At 37.9% G+C, this 22160-nt stretch overlaps 1 protein-coding gene across 4 annotated transcripts in view; it reads right to left on the bottom strand.

The window, feature by feature from the left end:
* Nucleotides 1-10918: 10918 nt before the first annotated feature.
* Nucleotides 10919-22160, bottom strand: part of EPHA5 (EPH receptor A5) — a 339685-nt gene continuing 328443 nt past the window's right edge. For all 4 annotated transcript variants that reach the window (XM_060781401.2, XM_060781402.2, XM_060781403.2 and 1 more), the window contains one exon: nucleotides 10919-11401. In XM_060781401.2, coding sequence (XP_060637384.1) covers nucleotides 11296-11401 — 106 coding nt within the window. In that variant the 3' untranslated portion in view covers nucleotides 10919-11295. The remainder of the gene's footprint in view (nucleotides 11402-22160) is intronic.

The following is a 22160-nucleotide window of genomic DNA, read 5'->3' as shown; positions in this document are numbered from 1 at the left end:
GTAATTCGTTATTAATTCGTTACTTTTTTTATAACGAAGTGATATTGAACCATTCAGGAGCAACTAAAAAACGAAACGAATTTTTCCAATTTGTTTCGTAATTGTTTTGAAATTGTTTCGTTATTATTTCGTTATTATTTCCGTATGTCTGGTGCAAGTTTTATAGTCGTTGTTTGTTTTATCAGTGATAAAAAAAATTATCACACCAACAGTCAACAACAGAGGGAGAGGGAAGCTTCAGAAGTTCCCCCTGTCCCATTTGGAAGGTTTTTTAGCGTATTGCACAATCGCGCCCGCCATTAACGAATCGATTCGTTATTGTTTCGAAATTGTTTTGTAATTTCCGAAATTTCGTAAATATCGAACTTTTTAAAAGAAAAATTTCGGAATTCTTTTAAATAACGAAACGCAAAAACCCCCTAAAAACGAATCGAGTTTAGAAACAAATTTTTCCATGGCTGGACAGCCCTAAAATTTAGCCATGTAGTGACTCATTCAAAAGTTGATTCCACAAGTCTCCTCTTCTCAGGACCAAAGAACTGGGCCCATGTTTGCATTTTCATTTTTTTCAAAAAAACTAATTGAGCTACATCCCATTCCTATCAAGCTGCACAAGTATGGAAAATCTTCCATCAAAAGGATATAGTTTCCCCATTCTCTGTTATCCTCAGGTATGGAGAAATAATCTCAAAATATAGTGATCTATTGGAAACCTAGGAATATCCATTAATTACATATGAAATATATCATATCCAGAAATCCACAATCTGAAATTATACACATGGGTGGCTGAGATAGTGACACCTTTGTTTTCATTTAGTTCAATGCACACAAACATTGTTTAATGCATAAAATTATTGAAATCATTGTGCATAAAATTTTCTTCTGGCTTTATGTGCATATGAAACATAAACATATTTCATATTTAGATTTAGTATAATAAATCATAGAACCATAAAACTTGAAAGGGCCATAAAGCCAACCCCCTGTTCCGTGTGGGATCTCCAGCTAAAGCATCCCCAGGAGGTCATTATCCAGTCTCTTCTTGATGATTCATGAATGCATGAGAATGAAATGCATGAGAAAATTTTCTAATCCCATCTCCTGGTTTATCATAACTTTGAGAACTGTACTATTTTCACTAATCTGCAATCACTGATTCATATAGGACATTTTCTTATTTCCAAGATATGAATATGCAAATATTCCAAAAACTGAAAAAAGAAATCTAAAATTCAAAACACTTCTGATCCCGAGTATTTTGGACAAGGGATATACATTCTGTAATATAATGTGCTGCATAATCCTGGGAACAAGGATACTTTCAATTGAAATGTCGTGGAAATGGTTTTTCTTCCCTTGCCCATCAGTCTGTTTCACAAGAAAGAAAAATAGCCTTTCTTACAGCAAGGACTCTGAAACCAGGTGAAAATTAATTTTTCACATTGCTCTGCAACCAGGGGAAAAAGATAGTTGGCAGCTTGCATTTCCTGTGTGATTCTTTTTTTCTTTGCAGGAGGCAGGCAGCCTTCCATGGTTCTGTATTGCACTTTGAGAAAATGTGAAAGGGAAGAATGAAATGAGAGGAAATGGGTATCCTTTCTTGTTATCCATTTGTCAGTTAATCCAGGCAGTTTGGAGAGTCTGACTGGATCTCCCCCCTTGCCTCACTTTAAATGTTTTCAAATGAGAAAATAAAATACATGATTTTTATCCAGCATGAAGAATTTTTTGGATTCAAAGTGCAAAATGTTGGACTCTAGCTCACTTGAGTTAGCTGGATATTTTGGATGTCAAAGAGTCCATTTTTATTGCTTAAGTTTTTCCTTTGTTTGTTTAAAAATTGAATTTTTAAAAAAATAAAGAAAAAATTCAAAAAGCATGCCAAAATTTTGGCTAGCCTACAAATTTGTTTAAATTAAATGTCCAAAGGTATGCATATTTAGTGAAAAGTAAGTCCCATGGTATCAAATGGGGCTTGCTCTTAAAAAGGTTGTATAGGTTGAGCACCCTTATCTGAAATTTCAAAATCCAAAATATTTTGAAATTTGAATTGTTCCAAACAGATTGTAAGGTAGTGACAAATTTATTTTCTGATAGTTTAGTGTTATATGCACAAATAAAATATGATGTATAGAACCACGTTTGCACTATGTGCATAAGATGTACATGAAACATAAATGAAGTTCATGTTTAGACTTGGATACTAAGTCCAAGATATCTCATTATGTTGTATAAGTAAAAATACACGTATTCCAAAAAAATTGGGGGGGGGGGGGATCCGAAACCTAAATCACTTAGGTTCCAAAGAATTTCAGATAAGAGATACTCAGTTTGTATAATGTTGCAATATTAATTGAATAAGAAGTGAAAAGTCAGCTACAAAATATTTACAGTACAATTCTATGCCTGTTTATTCAGAATGGACATTACTGTAATTGAATGTAAGTATGTGTGGAACACCAGCCTTAATTGCCTGGAATTCATTTTTTCTATAACTTTCCAGTGTACAGCCAAATTTCAACTCCTGTGTATAAAGAAAAAACAATAAGGAGCGGCAGTAGTTCTTATGAAATATCAAAGCCACTTTTCAAAGGAACCTGGATGCAAGTACCAAAGGTTTGAATTGTATTTATGAATAGGTTTGCCAATTCAGGATTGTCCTAAACTGGCAACTTAATGCTCAGTTTCTGGACCCATACCTGAGAATTCTGGTGACATCATTAAGTACCAAGCATGTTTTTTATAGCTTTTAATTCAGACGCACAGAGACAGACAGAACATATTTTCCTATTTGGATATTAAAACAGAAATCTTAGCTAAAAGACTGTTCACAGATTAAGGTGAACCGTGTGTGTGTGTGTGTGTGTGTATGGGGGGGGGGGGGGGGTATTCCTTCTCACTTATTGAGGGAAATGGTAGTATGAGGAATTTGTAATTGAATCTACTTGTTTTACGGGTTTTGTGTGTGTGTGTCAGGACTGACTTCAGAAACTGCAAGACAGTTCTGATGTGAGAGAATTGGTTGTTTGCAATTATGTTGCACAGGGAATGCCCTGTTTTTTTGATGTTTTACCATCCTTGTGGGAGGCTTCTCTCTTGTCCCTGCAGGGGAGCTGGAGCTGAGAGAGGGGGCTCAACTCGCTCTTCCCAGATTTGAACTGCTGACTTATCAGTTAGCAGTCCTGCTGGCACAAGGGTTTAATCCTTTGTGCTACCAGGAGCTTCTACTTGTTTCTAGTGAGAAAGTAGAGCTTTTCCAACTTGTTACAAGAAATCAGGTAAGCCTTACACCCCTTACCCTACCCCAAAATCACCCTTTCCCCGTCCCAGTCTACCCTATCTCCCACCTTTCCCTCCTATTTTTCCACTCTTTGACCTGTTCTACTCATACTGTCTTACTTTTAACTCTACTGAACCTTTTTTTAACTTTATGTATTAAAAAAAGTGAATAAAGATATATTAAATAAGAGAAAGAAATCAGGTAAGCCTTGCTAATTAAAGCAAGCTATTGCTCTACCAGTTGAGCTGGAGAATTGCATATAGTCCTTGTCTCTTGCCTGGAGACAGTAACAAACACTGAAGATTATGGGCTAGATCTTAAGATATAGCAATCCTATTGGTATATCCTAATTAGAATGACCCATTGCATCAGTTATTGAGTTGTACATCAATACTTATATATATATATTCAGTTGATCCAGAGGGACTACCAATAAGATTCAGGCTCAAATCTGAATCATATGGGTACCACAGCTTACAGAACTGGACATTGGCATGGATTCATATGCCTTTGACAAATCTCAAAAATCAGCAGTGTCTTCATCACTTCAGAACAGAAAGGCTGTGCCAACATTATGGCAGCAACAGATCATGTGGTCCTGATAGGTAGTTGTCATGTTGAGGTATTTAGAAAGAACCACCATACCACAAAACATCCAAAATGTCATGATTAGAGTTTCAACATACAGAAAGAAAAGAGAAAATTTAGAAACATCTTGAATTTACAAAATATCATTTGCTATTCACTTTTTTTATTTTTATATAAAAATATAATTTTCTGTACCTTTACACTACAAAAACAAAACACAGAAAATGCACAATGAGTATCAAGGGATGGGGAGAAAATAAATACAGTAATCCTAAATTCTCTATGGGTTACAGTTCCAGTACAGGGAGCAGCTCCTAATGTGAAACAGGGTTGATGCCAGTAGCAATGACAAAAGCTTTCTTGATAGATAATAGCACCAGGTAAATCAAGGATCAAAATCTAAACATTACTCTTATATAATTATCAATGTATTTTACATATAAAATTGTAATTACAGTGGCCAACGTATTCAAATTTTTCATCCATAAGACCTTTACAAGTTAAATTAATACACTAGATTCTAACTTTTGTTGAGATGAATGAACAAATAAATAATAACTTAATATTAAAGTCACTTAAAAAACACAGACACAATATACATAAGACTCCCTTAATATAAGATCAGTGGAACACTCTTGGGAAATTTCTTTCAGATCTTTTGATAGAGGGATTTTGTTGTCAACGTGATGTCAATGTGTAACTGTATGACATAAAGGCAAACAGTTTTGGGGGACTTTTTATATTTATCTCCTAATCCCACTAATAATTTTGTTCTTTTTGCTCTTTGCCAATTGAAGAAAGTTTTAGAGAACCTGGAAGCTTGTCCAGTATTTTGTGAACTTTGAGATTTTCAGCAAAGATTACCTTTACCTTTTGGATTTATTCCTAATAAATTCTGCCCAGGATTGCAGTCCTAACACTCTTCATTTTATTCCACAAAAATTGTTGTGACTAATAACCAGTTTTCATCTGTGCTCGTATTAATTTACTCATCAGAGGTGAGTTTATCTGCTTGTGCTCTCATCATATTCATTTCTGTCTTGAGTACTAAAAATAACAAAGTTGTAAGATAATGTGATTTTGGAAAGTGAGTGATACAACAGGGAATTGCTTGGTTTCTAACAAAGCATGGGGTTAGGAGTCAAGGATCTTGAAGTGCATGCTCCTTAACTGGTCTGAGTTTGGGATGCTATAATAGGCATTTCTAATGCCTATCAGAGTATATCGCTGTTAGCATCAGACAAATGTGGCCCTTTGCTGTCTATTTCAACCTGACAGTCTTTTTGGGGGGGGGGGGGTAAGGAAGAATATAAAGCAAGTGGATGCATTAATTCTGGGGCAAACTAGTGGGCTGTTTGAATGGTAATGCAGTCATATCCCATAAAATGGAAAAGACAGCATCCACTCTTAAATGTGCATCTAGCTAGCCCTCCTACTGTAAGCAGCACATACTGGGTACACATTGAGGCATATATGATTTATGGTAACAGTCCCAGCCTGCAGACCAACAGCAAGTAAATGATAAAATCAGCATTTCCCCCAAATAATTGCATCCGCTTCTACAGGATAACAAATAACTTTAAGCAACACAGCAACTCAGCCATGTAAACATAATACACCAAGGGAATGGTGTATGAACTTGTATCGCGATTTATGCAGTTTGTGATGCTTAAAAAGTGAAGGAAAGGACATTCAGTAGTTGTAAAACTTTTGACTTTCTATTGCATAGTAGGAGGTTAGACTGGATGGTCCTTGTGGTTCCAACTTTGTGATTCATCTTTAGATTCAGTAATAAAAATTAGACTGGGTTGAGGGCCAATGGGTATATATTCCTTTTCTGTGTACATACTCAGAATTTCTTCTCAGAAGTTGCTTCACAAAACTGTCTTTTAAACTCTAGTGAGTTACATAGTGATTTGAGTTGTGCTATGAAGCAATTCACTGGAAAATAGCAGCCACACAACATATATAGGGGTCAGGATCATTCATCAGAGTTTCCTGTATGTCATTTTGGGGCATAATGTCTAGACTGCTTTTCAAAGACATGACAGAGGGGGAAAAAGAGAACAATAGTGCATGTGCTCTTCTCAAACATGCTTGGAAGAATCTGTGCTGAGTAAGGTTTATGGGAGCTGTATACAGGAAGGCAACTCCATGGTTTACATCCAAACTATGCTGTATGTCACACGCCCATCAAATGGCAAAGCTGTCTTGGAACATACCAGTTTCAGGCTCAAAATGTGGGTTTGTGTACTCTCTCATGAAAATTTTTGAGTGTGCATGTACATTTTTTACATGTGTGCATGTACATTGTACAATTTGTTGATGCAATCTACAACTGAAGTATTACAGAGCAATTTCACTCTGTGATGTGTTATTCATGCACATGGTTTGAAGTAAGTGTGCAGTATTCAGAATTATTGTGTTATAGGGTTTAATATCACTTTAACTGTTCAATATCACTTTAACTGTCATGGCTCAGTGCTATGGAATTCTGGAAACTGTAGTTTAGTGACAGACCAGTACTCTGTGGCAAAGAAGGCCAGAGGCTTTGTAAAATGACAGCTTCCATGGTTGTACAGCATTAAAGGTGGTGTCACAATGCATTAATTTCACAGAGTTAATCCAGTCCTACATGAACAACTACCTTCATCTAAATGTGAACTGTTATTTCAGTGCTGTCATCTTTGTACATTTCTCTTATTGAAATCAGTGAGAATTAAAAGTATTCAACTTTAGGTAGATTGGGCCTTATCTTTTGGTTACAATGTCCATAATTACTTGGTGCTACATCCATTTGAATAAAACAAAAAAGAATGTTTATGTACATTGTCTTTGAAAAAGCAGTCTGGACTACTGAAAAATCTGTGTGAATGGCATTCTGCTCCTTTTTTTAACCAACTGAAAATATGTTCCAGTTCCAATTTATTCATTTGCAGTGGGAGAAATTATTAAAGTATGCAGTTGGACGATCTTTAATGTATTACACGAGAGAGTGGGAAGAGAAGGCAATGTCAAAAGGGATGGGGAGAAGGCTTTTCACCAGTTAACTGGATGCTAAAGAGACCAGAGAGAAAAGTGCCAAGGTTAATCTGTTAATAAAATCATCTCCAAGTGAAAGAGTTTTGTGAGGAAAGAAAAACATTTATGATTCCTCTGCAAGAAACCGTGGTCATTTCTGTTTTTCTGTGGATTATATTACAAACAATTGCAGAGGAAAAGGTACAAACAGATCTCTTGACAGCTCCAATAATGTAATTTATTACTTGAAAAATGGGCTTAGTGCTGATTTTTTTCTGTCTCCAGATTCTTCCCTTGCGCTTCCTTTCCCATACTTTCTGGCCCACCCACTAACAAAGTGAAACACAAAAGACACAAAAACCCACCATGGGAATTTAACAAGCCTTCCTGTTTCCCGGACAGCCTATCATGAAAGCAGCCCACACAGGTTGTCTTGTCTCCCAACGACCATTTTCACATGTTTATGGATGAATATGGCACCTTGCCAAGTGATGGCAAATGCAGGGGAGAAAGGACATGGGAGGAAAGGCAATTGCTCAGTTCTCTTTTCCACCAGCGATGAACTTATTATCAAGATCTCCTTCTCCAAGTTATGACTATCTCTACTTTACCTTCTCTACTTTTCTTTTTCTTTTTTCTTTGCCTTTGACTGTGTGGATCATAATAAATTGTGGCAAGTTCTTGGTGGGATGGGCATACCAAGCCACCTTGTCTCTCTCCTGAGGAATCTGTACAAGGACCAAGTAGCAACAGTAAGAACTGACCACGGAACAACAGATTGGGAAAGGCGTACGGCAAGGCTGCATACTCTCACCCAACCTTTTTAACTTGTATGCAGAACACATCATGCGATGTGCGGGGCTTGATGAATGCAAAGCTGGGGTGAAAATTGCTGGAGGAAACATTAACAACCTCAGATATGCAGATGACACCACTCTGATGGCTGAAAGCGAGGAGGAGCTGAGGAGCCTTCTAATCAAGGTGAAAGAAGAAAGCGCAAAAGCTGGGTTGCAGGTAAACGTTAAAAAAAACAAGATTATGGCAACAAGAATGATTGACAACTGGAAAATAGAGGGAGAAAATGTGGAGGCCGTGACAGACTTTGTATTTCTAGGCGCAAAGATTACTGCAGATGCAGACTGTGGCCAGGAAATCAGAAGACGCTTACTTCCTGGGAGGAGAGCAATGTCCAGTCTCGATAAAATAGTAAAAAGTAGAGACATCAGACTGGCAACAAAGATCCGCCTAGTGAAAGCCATGGTATTTCCTGTAGTCACCTACGGATGTGAGAGCTGGACCTTAGGGAAGGCTGAGCGAAGGAAGATCGATGCTTTTGAGCTGTGGTGCTGGAGGAAAGTTCTGAGAGTGCCTTGGACTGCGAGAAGATCCAACCAGTCCATCCTCCAGGAAATAAAGCCCGGCTGCTCACTGGAGGGAAGGATACTAGAGACAAAGTTGAAGTACTTTGGCCACATCATGAGGAGACAGGAAAGCCTAGATTATGCTGGGGAAAGTGGAAGGCAAAAGGAAGAGGGGCCGACCAAGGACAAGATGGATGGATGGCATCCTTGAAGTGACTGGACTGACCTTGAAGGAGCTGGGGGTGGTGACGGCTTACAGGGAGCTCTGGTGTGGGCTGGTCCATGAGGTCACGAAGAGTCGGAGACGACTGAACGAATGAACAACAACAACAACAACTTTTCTTTTGGGAGAGGTAATGGTAGTGGTGATGAGGATACGAACATATTTTCTTCACCTTTGGAAGGAACATAAATATATTAAATGCTCCCAAATCATCCAGATATAGGATCCCAGCATTCACAACTGTCTTAATCTCAATTCCTTTTTAGAAATGTAATGAACTCTGGTATATGGACACATTTTTAGCCCAGACTTCAATTGTGCCAGGCTTTGGATTCAATTAGAAGACAATCAATATTAGCCTGCAGCGACATCCTGCAGAGAAGCCTTTCTCAATGCCTCTTTTCCCCTCTGGAAAATTGCACTAACTAGCAATAGTAGGATTGTAGGAAACACTATTTCAGAGACTGAATTATGATTTTGCTACTATGTAAGAGAGACTGGGACCAGTCTACACTGCTGGAATGCAACTTAAAGTCTGGAATCAATGTTCTGAACACTAATTAAACCAAGTCTGGCACTGTGTGTTTGTGTGCCTTCAAGTTACCTATTGATTTACAGTGACCCCATGACTGTCCTAGAGATTTCATAGATAAGGAACGTACTGAAATCATTTGCCATTATCTTCCTTTGAAATGTATCCTGCAGTACCTGGTCTTCCTGGATAGTCTCCGATACTGACAGCTTTGCTTCCAAAAGCAGACAAGATCTGGTAGCTTCAGGGTATTTAGTCCTTATTTTTCATTATTTTGAATTTCATACAGGAATTATCTGAATTAATACTGTAAGGGATTTGAGTGGGTCTGCTAATTCCTTTCAAAAATTTGAATACATCTTGATTATGTCTTCGCTACGATGCCAAAAGATTTTGGTAAAACTTCCAATGATAGGGCTATAGTTTACAGCCTTACAAATTAGAACATTAAGAGTGGTTTCTAATGTTGTCAGAGTGATGCAGGATCAGCTGTACAGATCCAATGTATGCCCTGGTGAGGTCAGGTTGTTTGATGTTGCAACACATAATGGGATGTATCACCAACAATGCATTATACCAAGAACTTCAGTTCTGCATAACTATGTCTGGCCACTGAAGAAAGTTGGCTACAAACAGAAGATTGCTTCCAGGTGAACCAGAGTACCATAGAATCCATTTTACAATGTATGGTGCTGACATATGATGAAAACACATACACACACACACACATATACACTGAGTGCTATTAAATAATGCCCAACAGGTATGAATTCATAGCTAGTAGAGAATGTTTCCAGGAATCATACCAACTTTCAGAAAAAGCTGTATCAGAATGGATCAAGAACATGTGAAGTGGAAGATCTCTACTATAGACCCTGCATATATTCTTGGTCATTTTATTTGTGTAGTCTATAGCCCAATTCATCTCAAGTGATCAAAGTGAATAGATTGCAAGAAGCAAAATTAAATCCAGAAGAGAAGCAACCAATTCTTTGAAAATCATCATGGCTATTGCAAATTTACTGCCATTTTCAGAGTCATTCAGTTTTGATGAACTTCCAATTTTAGGTGAGAACATTTCTTCCAGATGATACATCTGGGGGAAAGTATTAAGACAAGCTGGACCACTATTCCCTTAAAATCAGTAAAAATGTGCAAGTCACAAATCTTCTTTCCCTGGTACTGGTATTACTGAGGTTGCATATGATTTTATGTTTTAAAACATGTGCCAATAAATGGATAATTCAGCAGCCTTTACATCTGATGCATATTTGCATAACTTTCTACAGTAGATTCTGCTTTGGCCACGGGGCGGGAAGTTATTCCAGGCACTGAAGCTGTCCTTCCAAGACAAGGCAATCTTATACAGTTCTTCCTTCCAACTTCTGAGATTTCACAAGGTATGCTTTTAGATGATTTCAAGAAATGATCAAAGGCAATATATTCTCTTCCCCTTCTTTTGTTGATCCATGAAATAAAGATTCTTCAGGAAGCAAATTCTGGACCCAGTTCCAATGTTTGTGCTACTATAAAATATGCCTGTTACAACCAAGCAGCAGTAAAAACACAAAGTCAGGTAGCATGAAAAAGATTATGTTCCACACTTGGGTTTGCAGTAGTCTGGATAACATTATCTACATATATTGTACTATTAGTCACTATAAAAGGAATGTCATTGAGAAAAGGAAGAAAAGCGCATCCTGTATTGCATTGAAAAACAGTGACCACTAGGGACGCCACTGTTGTGTAAGATCATTATTCTTTAAAATGTATAAAATAAGAAAGCGCTGTCAAGAAATAGTCTAGTATTGCTCTTCAAAATCCTTCCATTTGATGCTTAAGACCTGAATGAAAAGTCAGTAAACAGTACCTTTCAGTGTGCTGACAAAAATTTCAAGCAAATTCATGGGCTGCCATTTTCAGTTTTTGAAAGGTGCCATATATATATATGTATGTATTTAGATATCAATATACTCCAAGTACAGACAAGGTGCAATGGGACTATTTTTGTTGTTATCGAAGCAGAAGAAAATGGTTAACCTCAAATGTGGTACAGCCCCATTTTTACTTTTTATTCACATTGCTTGTACTTCCTGATGCAGTCACAAGAAGGTAGCTTTTAATACTGATTATAAATTATGTCAATGAGGCCAGTGTTCTTCTGTTGTGGTATAGGAAAAACTGAGTATCTTTTTTCAGTTGTTAAAATGAAGGTCAGAGTTATGTGTACAAAGTGCAAGGCTGATCACTTGAAGTGACATTTAAAAAAATAAAAAATATTTAAAAATTATAATGGCACCATCCTGTTTACCAGCTGGACCTTCATTTCTTGAAGGCTGTTCATTATCTTCTTCTGGTGCCCAACAAGTGTGACTCCAAGGCGCCTCAAATCCCTGCATGAAGAAAGCACACATTGATTCCAAAAGGTTGACTCATGAGGAAGATGGCTGCACATGTGATCCCCCATGAGTTTTTGTTTTCTAAAATTTGCCAGTGATTGCAGACCATACTATTTAAAAGCACTTTGTGATACATATAAACATTACTTGGGCAGAAATTCCTCTCCCACCACCCTTTCCAAAAGGAGAAGCAAAAGTCTATCAAGGAGGAAGACAAGAAGGAAATCTACCCATCCCTACAGGACACATAATATCATCAGCAGAATCAAAATGGCAGTACTTTTTCTAGACTGAAGATGTTAAACGGTGGATAAATGGAAGTAAACTGTAGGGTCAATGAGGAACCATGCATTGATCAGGGGATGAAGCTTTTCCTTGAAATAGTAATGGGAGGCATCCTTTTGTTCTTTGTTTGGTTCATTAGCCACCATACTACTCAACCCTTGCTTTGCCTGTAGCAAGAGCAGTTGGGAAATACATAATGTTCCACACTCTGGAAGGTCAATGGGCAGGGAAGGCTTTTACCATGTTTCACAGACCTCACAACCTCTGAGGATGCTTGCCATAGATGCAGGTGAAACGTCAGGAGAGAATGCTTCTAGAACATGGTCATATAACCCGAAAACCTACAACAACCCAGTGTTTCCGGTAACTAAATAAATGAGTCACTTTTCATTTTGTTATCCGTCTGTAGGAAGGGATGCTGAGCAAGAGCTTATATTGAGCTAACATTTTTGTACATGGTTTGTAGGGCTGCACATTGAAAAATGCAACTGATATTTGAAGACCCGTAATAAACAAAATAACAAGGTAATCAAAATCAAAAATCTTTATTATGGTCATAGACCAGCATAAACAGAGTGAGGTACAGTCTCATCAAATCATTGTACTTTAAAAACCTAAAAGGCTAGAAAACAGAGGTATGTTGAAGGCCAAAGCACAAAAACTATTTAGAGAAGGGAAGGGACGAGAAGGGGATGAAGAGGGAGGTAGATAGATGGAGGATAGGAGCATTTAGGGCACAAATCTAGGGGACTGGGGTGGGAAGAACTGATTTACATTTCAGTTAGCCGAAAAAACAAGGTATCAACTATGAATACTATCCTGCAAGTCTTTCTAGACTTTACTGTTGAAAAGACAGGAATTGGCATCCTACCTTTAAAAGATTGGCCTGAGTCGCCTGCGGGCTGATATGGTGGGATATAAGTGATGTAAATAAATAAATAAATAAATTGTTGTCCCATTTTAGTTTTTCTACATGGAGGAATCTGGCTAAATTTGTTTTCATTTTGATATAATAATAATAATAATAATAATAATAATAATAATAATAATAATATTTATTTTAACACCAACACCCCCCCCCCCCCATGGGACTCAGGGCAGCTTCCAAACATAAAACATAAAGTTGGCAGACATTCAATGCTATCAACTCAACATTTCAGTGTAGATTTTAGATTGAAATGAGTGGTTTTTGCAGACCGTAATTCCCTAAGGTCTCCCTTAGAGTCTTTTTTCCCTCTGGAAATTAAAAGATGAATTGTCACTCATTGAACCTCTCAAGAGCAATGAGTTAACTTTAATTGGATTGCAACCCCCATACTGTTTAATATCATCGCCCACCCCCACAATGTCAGAACTTGATTTTCAGCCATGTTCCTGTTTCCCCCCAATTTTCAAAGTCTATGCAATCCCCATGCTTTCATTGGTGGGCCTCTCTAGATTTTACAGTGCTATTCTGTGATATGCTTGGGATGGAAGAATGTTATGGGATTGCTTGGAGGGACCTAGAGAGATCCAAATACACTTCTAAGGAGGAATATTTTTGGAGTGTGGGTAAATGAAACTAGCTAGTAAATACATTTGGTGTTCTATCAATCTAAAGAGCCAGTTATTTACATGGTAGCAATGAAATGCCTTGTACTAGCATGTTACTACAGTAGATTATTGCTAATTAATATACAATTCCCATTTATGAAGGCAGATTTGGTGCACTGCCTCCACAGCCTTAAACAGAACTGCATGTTTGGAGGGAGGGATGTGCTTGGAAATATGCGAGTGGGACAGCAACAGTCATATTTAGGTCCATTTTGGGAAAATAAGCTTCTCCAACTCTGTCCTATAATAGTTTGAAGTTTTCTAGAATTTTTCAAGTTCATTTTTGAGACATTCACCTTTCTGTAATGATTCGTTTTAATGTTTTTAGCCCCTTCAATTTATTGTTTCATTTCTTAGAATCTGTCAGACTTTACCTCCACCAGTGTGGTTTCCATTGACTCCCCAGGTTCTAAACTTTCTTGGATCTGTCTTTTTGTGTGTACCTTATTGGATCCAAATAGGCATCTGACCACTTAACACATATGATCTACATCAAGGGGACTGGAAGCAGGTTCTTATGCTTTGCAAAATGCCAGAATGCAAACTGGTATAATAAGATTAAAATCCCAATTGTTAGATTGCTTCTGAAAACATTTTGCTTTATTACTGTTGAAATTAAAAGGATGTGCTTCATATTTTAAGAAGTAGTATTGTCTCAAGCCAAATCCTTCACAGCAAACTCACAAAGTCCAATTTCTGGAATGTCTGATTTTATGCAGTAGAAAAATCTTGTGTGCACATGCCTTAGGTGCCTAAGCAGAGTTGAAGTCAAGAGCAGAATGGCAGGGAGCCAAGGAATCACACAAATAATGTCACAGCTGTGAATGCCAGATTTTATATTATGATTATAATACTGCTGGTGTTAAGAAGTCTCATTCTTTCCTCCAATGAGTTCTGAAAATTGCTCGGCCAGCAATGCTTGGTGTAATGAAAGCAACAGAGGATTCCTAGAGCAATGTATACCAAATCTATTTTTTCTTTTTTATTGTAAGTAAGACAAAAAAACAGAGGAATTGGAAAATACAGAAGGATTATTAATGAAAGGTGACATCTTTTGGATCTCGGGTAAACTTCTGGCAATAAAGCCGAGTTATAGTCCAACAAAAGCCTCATCTAGAAGCATCTGATATGTATGATTATTTCGCAAACCTTTTCTGGCACCCAGTAGCAGGGAGAATCCTAAAAATAAAAGGATAACCCATATTCCTGAGAATTCTGGGGGAATACTACCTCTTATTAGCCTACATGGCTACGTGGGGTTGCCTTTGAAGACGGCCCAGAAGCTCCAGCTAGTCCAATGCTCGGCAGCCATGATACTAACAGGAGCGGAGCGCAGGGAGCATACAACTCCTCTGCTGCACCAGCTCCACTGGCTACCGATTTGCTACCAGGCTCAATTCAAAGTGCTGGCGTTGGCCTATAAAGCCCTAAACGGTTCTGGCCCACGTTACCTATCCGAACGTATCTCTGCCTATCAGCCCACCAGGACCCTCAGATCTTCTGGGGAGGCCCTGCTCTCTATCCCGCCTGCTTCACAGGTGCGGCTGGCGGGGATGAGAGACAGGGCCTTTTCTGTGGTGGCCCCCTGGCTGTGGAACGCCCTCCCCATGGAGGTAAGATCAGCCCCCTCGCTGATGGTGTTTCGTAGAAGATTAAAAACCTGGATGTTTGAACGAGCATTCGGTTAAACAGTGCAACCAATGTGATGATTACAGGAATTGGAAAATCGGACGACGAACTGGATCATGATTTTAGTTGTATGGTGTTGTTTATTGTTACATTAATATTGTATTTTATGCCTTTGTGGTTTTACATTGTATATTGTTGTGGATTTTATCTTGTTGTAAACCGCATTGAGTCGCCGGTCAGGCTGAGAAACGGCGGTATACAAGTATAAGAAATAAAATAAATAAATAAATACATCTTTGGTGTTCTTTCAAATTTCATGTTAATGAAATGTATTTTGAAACATTTTTTGCATCACAAGTTATGATTGTATGTAAGCAACTATGAAGTGTTTACCCTTTTGTATAATTGATCCATGTCCTCTAGTAGAAATGACAAGTAACTATATATTGTGTTGAAGCTGTAGTCTCTGACATGTATCTAATATACAGTTCTCAGAAATATTGGACAATGTGGCAACCTGCAGTTTGTGAGAGCTCAGGTTAGCAAATAGCAAAGACATGTCAATCTGCAAGTTGACACTCATATTACTGAACACTCTGCACTATCAGGGAAGTTTATCCTAGCCTTTTCCTAACATATTAGTATTTGCTCTGGGAAGAATCTTAGTACAGTGGAACTTTCAGACCTATGAGGCCCTTCAGTTGATCAGAGTTTGGATTTATTCAGCCACCTTTAACACTTAAGAATTAATTAAATTAGGTGCTGAATGCATGCTCACACCTGGTATATTCCTGCATGTCTCCACAGCAATAAACACTATTGCCCTACTTTTAAAAAATCACTAACACAAACAAATCATTTTTAAAAAATACACTTTATGCCCAACACCACAGTCTATGCATTTTGAGAACTAACAGTATCGTCTGTGAACAGGATTGACATATGGAGCACTTTGTCCTGAGTCTGGACATGCTTTCCTATCTGGATTCTAACTCCTATCTCTCAATTTATCTCTCTTTCTTTCTGTCTCTCCCTCTTCTGCACATCCACTATACATTGAGATTAGTGAGAATCTTTTCTTTTTCAGATCACAGAATCATGTGAAGCTAATTGTGGCCTCTATTAACATTTCTTTCTACTCTTGTCAACAATGGGTAAACATTGTTGAGCAAGGACTCAAAAACATAAATTTCAAGTGCCAATACTATTTCAATTTCACTGCAAGCTAAGATAGCAAGGGCCAGGTCAGTAGAGCTTTTGTACTCTTGCACTGCTGGCATGTCTACAGTGTTCTGCGCCATTTTGGTTCTCCTGAAACAAGCAGGATTCTAGTCTTACATGTCTAAATGTTTAAATGTCTAAAAATATATTGAAGACATATCTTGTTTATACACAGCACATCCTGAATTAGAAAGAGTGTTACTCCTGATTTATTTTATTTATTTATTTTCCAATCATTTTGGGGGAGCAGAGTCACACTACTCATATATATGCTCATCATCTGATTTACATTATAGATGTAAATCTTCATAAATCTAATAATCACAGGCATTTTTTTAAAAAAAATAAGAATATTACCATTATGCTCTTGTGGTCTGAAAGACCTTTTCCAGTTTGATGCTTACTATATGAAAAAAAAATGAACACACTGAACACAAAGCAGCATTTGCAGCATAGAAAATAGCACCTTCTGCAGTGAAAATAATTTTTTCTGCACAAAAAACCCCCATAGTTTTCTGTGCAGAAAACAAATTTATGCAGGAAACTGTTTTCTGTGTAAAACACGTTTTTGTATACTGAAATATTTTTTTCTATGTAAGAGATGGGCCAAAACTAACAAAATGAAGTTTAACTGACAAATGCAAGATACCCTATTTTGGCAGGAAAAACGAAATGCAAAGATATAGAATGGGGGATGCCTGGCTCGAGAGCAGTACGTGTGAAAAAGATCTTGGAGTCCTCGTGGACAACAAGTTAAACATGAGCCAACAATGTGATGTGGCAGCAAAAAAAGCCAATGGGATTTTGGCCTGCATTAATAGGAGCATAGTGTCTAGATCTAGGGAAGTAATGCTACCCCTCTATTCTGCTCTGGTTAGACCACATCTGGAATATTGTGTCCAATTCTGGGCACCACAATTCAAGAGAGATATTGACAAGCTGGAATGTGTCCAGAGGAGGGCGACTAAAATGATCAAGGGTCTGGAGAACAAGCCCTATGAGGAGCGGCTTAAGGAGCTGGGCATTTTTAGCCTGAAGAAGAAAAGGCTGAGAGGAGATATGATAGCCATGTATAAATATGTGAGAGGAAGCCACAGGGAGGAGGGAGCAAGCTTGTTTTCTGCTTCCTTGGAGACTAGGATGCGGAACAATGGCTTCAAACTACAAGAAAGGAGATTCCATCTGAACATGAGGAAGAACTTCCTGACTGTGAAAGCCGTTCAGCAGTAGAACTTTCTGCCCCGGAGTGTGGTGGAGGCTCCTTCTTTGGAGGCTTTTAAGCAGAGGCTGGATGGCCATTTGTCAGGGGTGATTTGAATGCAATATTCCTGCTTCTTGGCAGGGGGTTGGACTGGATGGCCCATGAGGTCTCTTCCAACTCTTTGATTCTATGATTCTATAAGCGTGTTTTATGCCCAGAAAACTGCCACTTCCTGTGCATATAATGAACCTATGCATTTTCATGGAGGAAAATATCTGAAGATTCTCATCCTCCAGCATTCTCCTTGTCAAACTTTCCTGATGCTCAAGAAATCAATTTTCAGCCATTTTGAATATTTTTTGAATATTTCTGAATATTCTTTCCATTCCTGCCTGGATTTATAATTGATTTTGTTATTAAGACAATTTTGCCTTTAGGAGCTCTGTGGTAGAGCTCAAGAATTTCTCATAAGGCTGTAAAAGGTTAATGTTTGAATGCACTGTTGATGGAGACGAGAGACAGAGCCTTCTCAGTGATGGCCCCTCGCTGTGGAACTCCCCAGGGATATTAGATAACCCCCCCCCCCTCCTGACCTTCCACAGGAGAGTGAAAATGTGGCTTTTTGATCAAGCCTTTAGGGAACCTGTGCAATAGATAGACATGGAACAATGTGCAATGACCATCGGAATGGCCCAGATTATGCTCGTAGATTACGTGTTTAAGTCTGAATGTATTGTTTTAAAATGTTTTGATTGTTTTTAATGTACTTTTTAATTCTATTTTAATATTAAGTGTGCATTGAGTTTTAAGGCATCAAATCATTGCTTGTATGTAAAGCTGCCTTGAGTCCCCTCTGGGTGAGAAAGATGGGGTAGAAATGTCTTAAATAAATAATAAATAAACTCCAATGGCCAATATATACTGGGTGGAAATAATGGCTACAAACCTGTTGGGGAAATCTAGAATGGGCAGCACTGATCTAAATGAACAAAGGTCTGACTCTTTTGTAAGAATGCTTCTTATGTTCCACAAGGAATTGAAAATAACGAACTTAGTAAACCAGACATGAGCCAATGCTATTGTAGATGTGAGAAAGGGCCATAGTAGCTTCTCAAAGATTACCAAAGGAATTCAAGGCACAAATTAGATTTCAACCCAATACCTGTAACTTAATTCACACATCAAAGGGCAGAACCCTCAATGGAATGTGGCCAGAATATGCCGAAACCTTATTGCTAGTGATAATGGGGACTTTTTTTTCTTCTCATAAGGGCTAAATGGGTAAGTTAAGGAATGTCATTGTTTCTTTCTTTTTTTTTTTTGGTAGGAAATTTGCACAGCTCCATCCTCAAAGCTTCTACAGACAGAGGAACATACTGTGAAGCTATGCATTCCTCAACACTTTTCATTGTCATCAGAGATGGAAACATGAAAAAACCTTACATGAGGCAAATTTTCTTTGGTATTTACTCAACTTTTTCAAGCAGTCAATCAAGAAAACGAAACTGGCAGTTAAACAAATTAAATATATCTGGTTTTCATAAATATAAATGTATATCCTGTGACAGAGGTGGACTCTGGCATCCCTATTTCTAAAACGAAAATTTCCTGGAAAGACTCGTGGATTCGGGGACACATTTTTGCCAGCCCAGTTCTTAAAGATTCTTTATAAAACATAAAATGTTCATCTGCTCTTGTTGTTTATCCCATTCCTGACAGGCATCGCAATTGGTCTTGAAATAATCATTTCATAGCATGAAAAATGAGGAATAAAAAGCAAGAGCCGGTGAATTCTTGGTACATTTTTTTCAATGAGTGAGGGATTTTTAAAATTATAAATAAACATTTATTTTAAAAGGAAACAAGAAACAAGTACAACATAACACAACAGACACATGTAACTGTTACAAATATTCAGAGCCGTCCACTGGATGACAAGCAACAAGGTGTCCTGAGATTCAGTGAGTACATATCTTTCAAAAAGGAGATGTGAAGAAGTCCACCTTTTGTTGTTAGCCATTAAAGTCCAGCTAAGTACACGACTAAAAGAGGTCAGCCTTGTGAGCTAGCTATTCTTGCGGGTTGTTCTGGCAAAGTTATCCTTGCTGAGCAAGGGAAGACACTCAAAGCCACCAAGGATTGTCCACAAGTTTAGAAAATAGTTGTTTCTCTCTCCTGTGGTTAACGGTCTGATAATCCAGACAGAAGCATAGGTGGAAAACATGATATCCAATTCTTTTGCTAGAATTAGAACTACATGGCAGAACAAATTGTGGAATACACTGATCATCAGGTCTGTAGTCAGGCAGCTTGAACAGAGCACAGGACTTGGGGCAATAGCCACAGAAGCCCATTTTTTTCGGTCTGTGACCATTCACAACGCAGCCTTGTTGAGAATAGGCTGGGTCTTGCTGGCAAACAGAATTCTTGACTTGCCTACTGCAAGAAAGTCACCAAGATTTTCAAATTGTTTCAGATGACTCAGGTTGTGAGCAGACAGTTTGCAACAACTCCAAAAGGCAGTTACACCAATATCCTTTTGAATGAGACTCAAGTTGGGCACTCACATTCAAAGTCAACTAAAACTACCAGGTACACTTAAAAATCTTGGGGTTGGGCATCATCATTTTACTTGCTCATTTGCCTTTCTAACACATGGCAGACACATAGGTTTGCCTCTTACAGAGGCTGGTTTTTTTTTATAAATAGGACCAGTCTCTTCTTTTCCCCACCAATGCAATTTCTGAGATATCTGGTTGGGCTGAAATTTCAGGATGGAGATCTAGAACCAACAGAATTTTAAATCAAGTTTTATCACTGCGGTTTCAGGGATAAAACCTACTCTGAAGAGTTCACTTTTGATTTTTATTTGATCCCCCAAGTCCCAGCTCTGGAACAAAATGAATAGTCATCTCCACTGAACATGTCACAACATGTAAAGTTTCCATTTTTCCCTTCTTCAAAAACAAATTATTAACAATCAATTGTTTTTTAAAAAATAAAATTCTAAAGGTCTTTTCACAGTTTTAGAATAGAGACACAATCAAATCAAACAAGATTCTATTTCTTTCCCCAAAGTTCTCAGGTTTTCAACTTTTATAAATTGTGATAGTCTTAAAGGATTGAAGGCAATTTATATTGCTAAGAGATTCTGACCCAATGCTCTTAACTGTGCGACCCTCTTTCTAGAATAGTCATCGAAATGTCACTGTAAACAAAAATAAATGTGAATTTTGGAGGGTTTCCCCCTTTTATGAAGAATTAAAAGGTTTCATGTGAGTTCCAGTATGCAATGACATATTAAACAATGTGCAACACATCTCTGTTCTTTGGGAAACTATATCACCCCCTGGTCTAAATCAGCCGGGTTATGCAGCCAAATGGAAGAATAACTAATTTAAAGTAATTTCATTAATTTGCCTGTGAACATGAATGAAAGTATCTGTTTTAAGATATACAGGTATGCTCAAAACATGCATTTATTACAATCCAGGAATTGTGTCTATCACCAGTTGTGCTTTCAGTAAGACAATCTCATCAAAACAAGGCAATTCAACTTCATAACAAAACATAAAAGAGTTGTCTAGAAATGTCACCTTTGGCAATCCACAGCCAGTCTATATGTGATACAAAAACTGGGACAAATATGATGTACAAGCAACTTGTACCTTGCCTGTTTTGCTTCTGCTTTAACAACTGAAGTAGACCACAGAAGCCCTGCCAAAAATACTAGCTGAAACATAGTTGAAACTCTGACACAAAAGAATTATAGGTATGATAATTCTTTAAACATTTTTAAAGAATGGCGACATGATACATGTTAGTTTTCTGTGTGATGAAAAAAATTACAGATCTTGAAAAAAATGAAAAATCTTGGGGCTGATGTGACTGGTTGAAGGTAAACTGGCTTAATTTAATATACATATGGATCAGACTATTTAAAATGAGATTATTTTAGTTTGTATTAGTAATTCTGTTGCCAGACATTGTTTTAAAAAATTCTACAGAGTGGCTGCAAAATAATGTATAATATTAGCATTGACAAATCACATCAAAACCAACTTTTGTAAATGGTTGAGATGCCCTGGAATAAAAATGAATGTAGAGACTCAGTCTTTGAGACATTTGAGTTTTATGAAGGAAAGACAACCTGTATGTGTCATATAGGCACCATACATTGTTGATATCATCTCATGTATCTTCAGGAATGATTTATTCCTGAATTATGAAGTATAAAGTGTAACTCAAATCTAAGATCTTCCAGAGATAATTAAAAACTAAATAGTGTATATCACATGCATACAGAAAATGAAGAAATGTGGTTTCGTGTTTTGTGTGTGTGTGTGTGTTTTCCTTTTAACATATCTCACTGGTTCTCATGGTCATCTCTAAGCTTTAGATCAGTGGTTCTCAACCTGTAGGTCCCCAGGTGTTTTAGCTTACAACTCCCAGAAATCCCAGTCAGTTTACCAACTGTTAGGATTTCTGGGAGTTGAAGGCCCAAACATCTGGGGACCCACAGGCTGAGAACCACTCCTTTAGATGATCTCTGGAAGATCTAAGGTTTAGAGATGACTATGAGAACTTAGGGCAAATCTACCAGGATGTTCTATTGTGTAAGTCCCCCTAAGATGAACTGAAGTAGCAGAAAGATATGATTACACCCTTGGTCAGCTCTGGCATATTCAAGTATTTAAGACAGGGGTCCTCAAACTATGGGCCGGGGGCCGGATGCGGCCCTCCAAGGCCCTTTACCTGGCCCTCGCTCAGGGTCAACCTAAGTCTGAAACGACTTGAAAGCAAACAACAACATCAACAATCCTG

This window comes from Anolis sagrei, chromosome 6 (assembly GCF_037176765.1).
Source record: "Anolis sagrei isolate rAnoSag1 chromosome 6, rAnoSag1.mat, whole genome shotgun sequence".
Classification (NCBI taxonomy): Eukaryota; Metazoa; Chordata; class Lepidosauria; order Squamata; family Dactyloidae; genus Anolis; species Anolis sagrei.
Note: the sequence above shows the minus strand (reverse complement) of the source record. Positions and strands in the feature narration are given on the sequence as shown.